Source organism: Charadrius vociferus, unplaced genomic scaffold, assembly GCF_000708025.1.
Source record: "Charadrius vociferus isolate BGI_N301 unplaced genomic scaffold, ASM70802v2 scaffold18, whole genome shotgun sequence".
Classification (NCBI taxonomy): domain Eukaryota; kingdom Metazoa; phylum Chordata; class Aves; order Charadriiformes; family Charadriidae; genus Charadrius; species Charadrius vociferus.
The window spans coordinates 179,422-188,698 of record NW_009649565.1 but is presented as its reverse complement, the minus strand read 5'-3'; the positions used below and the strand labels follow the sequence as shown (position 1 = coordinate 188,698).

The following is a 9,277-nucleotide window of genomic DNA, read 5'->3' as shown; positions in this document are numbered from 1 at the left end:
GGAGGTGTGCGGGCAGCGCCGGGGCGAGGAGCTCGCTTGGGTTCCTTCAACGCATCAACCTGCACTCGGCAGTCCCTGAGCTGGTGGGAAGTGCTGGAGGCAGTCGCAAAAGGAAGCTGCTATGGTCACCTTCCAGGGTCAATGCCTTATTTTTTTTTGGAAAAGAACTGAAAATGGGTTACTGAAATTGCAATTTCTGTATCTCTCCTTCAGACCAATCAGACCCAGATTTGTTTATTGCTTTCAACTGCAGCACTTTTACTTTTTTTTTATTAGAGCATGATTGAACTTCAATAGGAATTTATAATTGGACTCAAAATTGTCTTCAATAGAAATTGTCTACATTGAGCTTCCGAGTACAATTTTAGTAGTTTTTTTCCTCTTCATCAGCTTCAGAGAAAGATGAAATGAGGGACTCTGGTTTTCTGTGGTTTTGCCAAATCCTCAGCCCCTGACCAATGGTGCTGAGTTATACTGGGTAGGGACCCAGTCCTTTAGGTTCGAAGTTGCAAAAAGCCCCAGCAAATAGCCTTAGTTTGGGCTTTTGTCTACACTTGTATCACTAACAAAAAGCAGTGTTTAAAAGTTGGATCACGCAAGATACTTATTTTGGTAATCTGTAAACTTACCATCATCCTTGGTTCTTTCAGTAACTGGAGGAGCGCTGGGGACTCCGTCCCCGATACGAGTGAACGCCAACACCTGGATCTCGTAGAGCACGTACTTCCGCAAGCCAGACAGCAGGAAAGACTGACTGTGGTTACCTCTTACTGTTTGGCTCTTTGGTTCAGAGTCTAAATCTTTCGCTTTGAAAAGTATCTGCAGAATAAACGTGTATGAAATATAGAATGAAAAAGATTGTTACATGAGGACTGAGAAGAGGGGTACGCATTTTAGATTCCTCCTTTTCACAAAAGAAAATGAGATTATATTCAAAACCAGCATGTTTCCTTTACTTTCTCTGGCTGACTTTGGAATGCTATAGATATCCAGCAGACGAATAATAAACAACAAATGCAAAAACATATACAGGTAAGCATTAAAAATTAAGTAAGCACGAAACTCCACTTGCATACCTTGTAACCCAGGACGAGACCATTCTGCTCGGACTCGGGGACTGCGGTCCATGTCAGGAGGATCTGGGTTGAGCTCACGGCTTCAGCAGAGACATTCTCAGGCGGAGCAGAGGGAACTGGAATCACATGGCATTAACAGAAAGCAGAAATAGGTAAGACGTACCAGATCATTTTTTGCTCCATCTCTCTATCTGTTTGGGATTGTTTCAGATTCCCATAGAAGAGCATTCAAATCCAGGACAGGAAAAGGCTCTGGACAATCCTTTCTCTTGTATTCATTCTGCATCAGCTTTGTATTTCAGTCTGCTTCACAATTTCTTGCCCACTCATCTCAGAAATCACAACGTTTGTAAAGAGCTAAAGGTTTAATAATAAACAGTGCATACAGACAGACAGTAAATAGAGACAGATATGAATAAATTTCACGTTCTATGTATTTGCAGTAATTAGAACCAAGTTGAAATTGCTGGACTTCTGTAGCATCTCCTAGTATTTCTTTCCCATACATTTTACTTCCCTATGCCAAAAGCTGGAAAACTTTATGAATGGGAGTTTATCTAACGGCATGATCTATTGTAACAAGAAGTTTTACACCACCCTGGCTCCCTATGTTATCTGAAAGGAAAGTATAGCATCTTGTCTAGAGTTAGCCACAATTTCAGCCAACGGATTGCACTCCCACTTCAGTAGGAAGTTCTTTAACCTCTAAAGCTTTTGATTATGTGATAGTGCTCAACATTTGTAATACATCAATTATAGACGGATACATTAACGCAAGGTGTATTTTCAGGGACTGATATGGTGTAAATGAAAGATATGCCTATTTCATTTATGTTGCAAAATTGGCTCTTATGAAACTGGAAACATCATTAGAACTGATGGCACAGGAACACTGTAATTTTCTCTGACTCAAGAGAAGAGCAAACTTGCATTTTCTCATGCCATTAAAACTCTAACCGCTGCAGAGCAACCACACAACTGCAAGCTTTTGCGGGCAAGCTTAATAGCACGCCATGTTACACAAGCAGAATTTGAGGCTATTTTTAAGAGTTCACATTTTATGCTGCCCTTTTGCATGTTATTTATTTTTTTTCCTGTGGCATTTCCAGCATCTGAAGGGTACAATCTCTTCTCAAGCACGATACACCTGTCAGACCTCAAGAGAACGTTTTACCACCTTATGTTACACAAGCACTTATGGACAGTAAGGCTTGATTAGGTCCTGAATATATCACAAAAAAGGAGCACAAATCTCTGCCAAAAGTAATGCCTTCCCGGCTGTCCGAATGAAAGAACGGATCTGCTGTTTTGAAGGCGAGCTCCCGAAGCTCCTAGCAACATGAACGAGATAATGAGTGTGACAGCAGAATTAATATAAATTGAAAAAAAACCACACCGCCCCCCACCCTTGTGCACTCAAGGTTAACCGCAGAGATAGTCATTTCTGAAACAATTTCCCTGTTACCAATTATTTGGGACATGAGAAACAGAGCACCAGCTCACAACACCGCAGCAGACTAAAATCCAATTTTTTTCCCCCTCCAACGCTGAAGTGTCTTTTTTTTTTTAAAAAAAAATCTTCTCCTAGATTTATCCCCCACAAGGATATAATTATGTTAAAGGAAAATAGATCGCCAGGAGCCATGAATGTCTTTGGATAGCTGCCATAACTTTATCTGTAGATCTTCACAAAGAGCTACTCCCACATGAATCACTTCTGGAGAAAGAAAGGGTGGAGGTGGGTCGCAGGAAACCAGAATGCGTAGAGGAAAGCAGCCCTTTCCAGCCACGTTTATTTTTATTTTATCTGGTTCGAAGCCTTTCAGGCGAGAAAAACTTTCTTTATTTTACAAATATTTCTTTTCCTCTTTGATCAGCAGCCAGGAGAGTTCCCGAATTCACAAAAGGTGGAGGCTGTGCCCGGGCTGGCCCTGCGTGAGCCACTGCTTTGAGGTGTGTGTAGGATCACGCTGCTGGCAGGGGGACGGGAAAGCTAACAAAGGAGAGAATGGTCGAGCTGAAGATTTATTAGCCCAGACTCCTCTTAATTCCCAGTGACAGCCAGAGCAGCTGAACGTCCCCTCTCCCTGGAAAGGAATCTAAGCCCAATGCCTAAATGGCAAAAAAACACTCGCATTCATTGAGTGTGCTTCAATTCCCCGGTTCTCGTATCAGTTTTGAGAATTTTATTCTAATCGGATGTATGAATTCAGCACCTGCAACCGATATTATGGATCTTATTGCTGCCAGCCTTTTATCAACTACCAGACTTTGATCGACCCTTTAAGAACAAATTGAAACGTAACCTTCATTCCTCCGACCTCTCTCAGGATATCCTGATTCAAAGAAATTATAGTTTGCTAAGACTAATTAGGGGTTTGAGAGAGGCTTATAGATCCCTCTTTCCTCTGCAAGCTCCCTTCTCTAATGCTCCTTTCCTTAACTGTTGCGCCGAAGACTTTGTTATAAGCTCCAAAGCCGAGTTCTCATTAGTAACCCGCAACAACAGTGCAGAAGCCAAGCAACGGTGTCCAAAAAAATCTCAGAGCTTTAACGAAATGAACCGGAAATACTGCAACTAAATGATGAGCTAATCCAGCAAACTGCCAGCTGCACGATGTACTTTAGAAGATCAAACGAAAGAAATTAGAGAGTTACTGGCACTTTGCACTGGAACTTCAATAAGAACTCAAGTTTTTAAGGTTATCTGTGTTGGCATCTAAGATCGTGCATCCTCTTTACATCTGACATAGCCATATTTGATATATAGCAAATGATGCTGTTTTATGTCTCTAACTGGGCCAAAAGCAGCTTTTAATAAGCTACCTTGTATTCCGGCTTTCTAAGAAAGCTACATGGTGGGATGCAGTGGTTCTCTCCACCTCTGCAGCTCATTTTAGCTGAACATCCATTACTGGTTTTGGAAAGTACAAATTAAGCTGGCATATTGTACATCCGACGTCAATTAAGAAGTGCAAATTTAGAGCAAGGTTCATGGCAAAAGTAGCGTAGCTGCAGTACACAACCATTTTGCCCATAAAATTAGATCCCCGCAGGCCAAATTCTCAGCGTGAATAAACTGACAAATCCCTGCAGTGACATTGGACCACATCTGAATTATCAAGCGATGCTTTATCACACCACAGAAACTGCTTCACGAAGGTCAGCCTCCGAAACATCAAGAGCTTGTTCCTTGCCACAGATATGTGACCACCCTTCTACAGCAGCTGATTTTGTAAGACAAGGGTACGCACTCACGTAGCTGAATATTAGGAGCCCTCAAAATATTAAGGCACTGGGTTAGGTGTATTTCGGATGAATTGTTTGAAAATAAGAGGGTTTATATCTCAAAGGAAGCAGCCCTGCCAAGGTTGTTCTAATACATTAGAGGTCTTTGCATTTTCTTGCTTTCTCCATATTGTACCTACTGTCATTGTCAATTTATTGAGTGGAAATTGAGCTTGTAACTCTGCAGTTATTTTACACTGTAAAATTTAATGAGTTATTTAATTTCTAACATTATAAAAACATTTTGGTTTGATAAAACCTGTCCTGTTTAAAAATCCCAGTTCATCCCCCTCCACCTTCAGCTGCTTGCAATCCTATCCCAGATTTCCATTCTAGGGTTTCCCAATGGTTTTCCAAGCCTGGGTTACCAAAACCTACAGCATGATTTACTCTCTCAGAGTTTCTTTGGTTTCAAGATGTTTTATATTCAAGAGCTTCAGAAACCAGAAAGTACCTGTAACGTCTTGCTCCTTTATTGTTAGCATGTGTGCTCAGGCATCAGTGATACGATCGCACATCCTAGAATAAACAGAAGTGCTCAAGTACAGCTTTATTTTCAATAGAGGTTTTGGACTCCAGTGGCCGCACTGTCATTAGGCACCACGAGCTGACGTAGTGCCCGGGCTCTGGCTTCTTCGGCTCCTTGGATGGTGTTAAACACAGAACTGTGAGTTCTGCCAATGAACCACCACGTGATGCTGGGCCGAGCCACCTCTGGCCAGCTGTGAGGGATGCTTACAATCTGCAGCACCAGGCAAAGCCAACTTCTCTAACACTCTGTATCCACAAAATGGAAAAAGAAATATTTCGGACACCTGTTTTTAAAGTCCTTTGAAAACATAAGCGATAAATACAATTTTCCTTATAGTTCAGAAGACAGAGCTAAAAATGCTTTGACCTTTCTCTCTGTCTTTAGATATCTTTTATTTGCATTTTAACCCCATTTGACTGCGCATACAGGTTAACTGCAGATTCCCTGAAGTTCTCTCGTGCAGCTTGCTGCTACGCCAGCACTTCTTGTATATTCGAAACGTAAAAAGACACAGCCAAAAGTCTGAGCCCTGACTTGCTCTATTCAAGAAATCAGATGTTAGTATCAAAGAAAACACATGAAAAAAAACAAATGAGTCCTTATGGCCTAGATCACAGCTTTGTGTTATTTTGATCCCGGTTTCTGTGTGCCTCCTACAATCAGTTTCAAGTCAACCTTCTTTTAATACTGCAAAGGAAAATGCCAAATACACATGTAACCTCTGATCTTTAGACGCTGAGCAAGAGCACTATAATCCTAAGGTTTTATGAAATCACTTAATCTTAGTATTTACTACGTTTCAAAAGAAGTGTTTGAAGAGCAGTGGAAAGGAGAAAGTGGAGAATGTGGTATCTTTTTATTATGACACAGAACACTTCAAAACTATTTTGTCTGGGTCATGCTATCTCTAACTCCAGCAGAAGCACGCCTTGTTTAAAATACCTCTGGCAATAGCTTTCCAATTACTACTTCCCAAAAAGCCACACTTTAAGGGAGGGTGATGACTTTGTTTAGCCTTCTCCTCAGCTAGTTCAAAGGATAGTTATCTGAACCAGCAGACCAAACGCTGCCGCGTACAGCACGTTCACGCTCCCCCCTGAGCGACGCTGCGTGGTACAGGGTGCACAGACATGCATATGTGTGTCTATAAGCGTAGGGTATGCAGAAGATCGAATTCCAAAACATTTTTAATGAAGGAAAATAGGAAACAATAATAAGAAAAAATATCAGTGATGAACCTCGCTTAAATACAGGTCACAAAGAGCTTTTATTATTCAACTTTTAAACCAAATACGTCACCCATTTTGTTATTCACTTGCAATGTAGGTTTTAATTTATCATGTGCATGTGGGGTAGGTTTGGAAATAGGTTTTGTGGAAGTTTGCAGCTAGCAAGCAGCTTTTCAAGATCTGTCTTTACTGTTGCTACAAAGCTAACAATAATTTACTGTTCCCCGAGACTGAGAGTTTGCTTCTGATCTTTGAAGTCTCTGTTCCAGTACGGACAATTCAGCTAGACCACACGGGGCTCACGCTCCAGGTCTATATGCAGGTTACATCTATATGCAGGCTACGTCTATATGCAGGTTATGTCTATATGCAGGTTATGTCTATATAGCCTTGTACACACAATTTTAGAAGGCAGTTTTGAAAACGTATCATCAAAAGCTCAGATAATTGTTTTATTTCTATACGGGTAGTCAGCTCTCTAAAATAACTCATGCCTTTTTAGAAATATTTGGTGCTTGAAATTAAATTTCAGATAAGCACAACCGTGAGGAAAACCGCCCGAGCCCAGAAGCAGACAGGGAAAAGGGGAGACCGAGGGGCGATGGGGTACTGGGGAGGGAGAGGAAGCAGCCAGAGAAGGCTGCGTGCAAGCTTCTCCTCGTGCTGGCCATACTGCGGCCAAATGAGGGCAGGAATGGGGAGAGGTTGTTTTGTTTGCTTTAAATAAATAACCTGCAGGTTTATGCATGAAAGCGGGGTCGGAATAAAATAAATAACTCCCTCCCTCAAATGTCTATACGTCTTTTTGCCTTCAGTGCATCTAGACATTGTGGTTTTTTCTTTCATTTTAGATTTAATGGGTCAGCAAGCAGAAAAACCAAAAAAAAAAAAACCAAAACAAAAACCCAAAACAAAACAAAACTGAACAAAAGGACAGAAAATGCTGATGTCCTCAGATGCGTCCTTCACAGCAGACACGGTGCTTTGACTTACCGGACTCCCGTGTACGACCTCGCACTACTTCGCTCCAGGGTCCTGCCCCGATGGCATTGAAAGCCTGGATCTGCAGCTCATACTCTGTCCACTCCTCCAGATCTTCAATCGTGTACTCTCTTTCCAATCGGTCATTAATAACCTTCATCAGGGCGGGAGACTGCAGATCTACGCGCCAGAACTTTATCCTGTACCCCACTGACTCCGGATTGCCGTTGTACTGTGTGTCGGGGAGGGGCTGGTGAAGGACACAGAGAAAAGCACAATATTCCTATAGAGAACACACAACCAGAGCTTTCCACACTATACACCGGGGCCGCCGGAACTCATGCAAGGCCATAGGAAAGCAAAGAAGATCAAGAGGTTGATCTTCTGTTTTATTTATGTTTCACAATCTCTAAATTTCCGTGTCGCTTGAAATTTGCTTTTAATTTTACCTTAATTTTTGAACCAAACTGATACGCTCACAGAACTGTGCCATTTGCTGTGGGTGTATCAACAGAGATGATATGAATACAATATATTTCAGAGCTTTGTGATTAATTATGGAAATGAATGATAAATTGCTGAAGCATGTGACAAATTCATTTATCGTACATTTTTTACTTTTTTTACTGACTCTCTGCCTACTCATTTATCAGCAGAGATTTATTCTAGTATTCTAACTCCCCAAGCAATTTCAGAGATTAAAATACGAAATAATTAGCCTACTTCGCGAAGTTTAGAGTTTCTCCCCGCAAAACTAACTACATGATGCCACGGATGGCTGAGATTCAGTTCTGAAGCACTGGGAAAGTTTGATACGCATTAACATTTCACAGCTTAGAAGACTGTATCCCGCAGGCAAGCGGGGCGAGAAATGTGACCCTTATTCTGCAGGAAGGAAGGAATTCCCAGCTCCCAGGGGGACGCAGATTCACCTGCAGGTCTTGAACAAAGAGATTAAACACTTTCCAATACTGATGTTATTAAGCATGAAAAAGGTATATCGGGTCATTTTTAGCTGTGGCTGTTGCTCCTCCTGAACCCTGCACAGTTTGACTCCGGAAAAACAGGCTTCCAGGTAGCACAGCAAGGAAACGCGATCTTAAACATGTTTTAAAGTCTCTTAAAGCAACCTTGAGTTAATCTGGATGGAAGATATGTAGGTCTGGATATAGTACCAAAGGTTTACCAATGTGGACATCTTATTCACACGGTAAAGCCACAAGCGAGTTATGTGGGTCCTATCAAATGAACAGCAATGGTTTTTCTATGGATAGTGAGGTGACAAGTTTGATGTTTTGGTCTTTCAAGGTTCAGAATGAAGAGCAGAGTCCCACTGAGAAACTGGAATTATTCCTTTCAGACGGGAGAACAACGCTCTTATTTCTAGCCGGATTCTGACTTCCAGCCATAATGAGTTTATGCATGGAAAAGCTAACATTTGGGCAAAAGGAAACCTGTGCTTCATCAACTTCACACCACAGTAACCCCAGTGGAAAATTCTGCCTAACGGGGGAGAAGAAAAACCATTCTGGAGCAGGTTAATTGCCAGATAAATCCCGACGTGGCAACTCTGCAGGTAACTGAGACAGTCAAAGGGGCACAACAATGTCATCAATCACTGCATCTTCGCAATTAATCATTTCTTTCTATGTTTTATGCCGCAACTCCACACCCTTCCCCATGAATATCATCTTCCTGCAGGAGTGCAACGTCCAAACTTTGCCGCCTTTGCAGCACAGCTGTTGGGTACCTGCGGGCTGGATGCCAACGGCCGGCGTGCACCTTCTGGGGACTCTTTTGTACAGAGCAAACCACTGAGCCCCGGGAAACCGCAAATTGGCTCAAGGATTATATTCCTGTCCCACTCGTTGACCCAGACTGGGGAACCAGCGGGTCTCAAAAGCCAAAGTTTTACACACAGGGATATATTCCCCTGACGAAGTGGCAGAAATAGTGGCAGTAGGCAATTTAAGTGATTAATAGGGCACTTATGGTAAGTCTCAGATTTCCGACTATTCTGAAAAAGGAAATAATGTAATTCCTTATGCCGAATGCACGAAAAAGGCATTCCCGAGTGCTGGCCCCGCTCCCCGGGGAAGCAGCCGCATCCCAAGCCCCCGTCCGTCACTGCGGGCGGGCTCACCACCCATAGCAGCCAGAGGCTGGGGCAG

The 9,277-nt window shown here is 42.3% G+C and overlaps 1 protein-coding gene across 1 annotated transcript in view; it reads right to left on the bottom strand.

The window, feature by feature from the left end:
- The window catches only part of SDK1 (sidekick cell adhesion molecule 1), a gene marked incomplete at its 5' end in the record, with an annotated part of 212,530 nt that overhangs the window by 71,444 nt on the left and 131,809 nt on the right, over positions 1-9,277 (bottom strand). The window contains 4 exons of the mRNA XM_009890061.1: positions 630-819; positions 1,077-1,192; positions 7,119-7,356; positions 9,250-9,272. Coding sequence (XP_009888363.1) covers positions 630-819; positions 1,077-1,192; positions 7,119-7,356; positions 9,250-9,272 — 567 coding nt within the window. The remainder of the gene's footprint in view (positions 1-629; positions 820-1,076; positions 1,193-7,118; positions 7,357-9,249; positions 9,273-9,277) is intronic.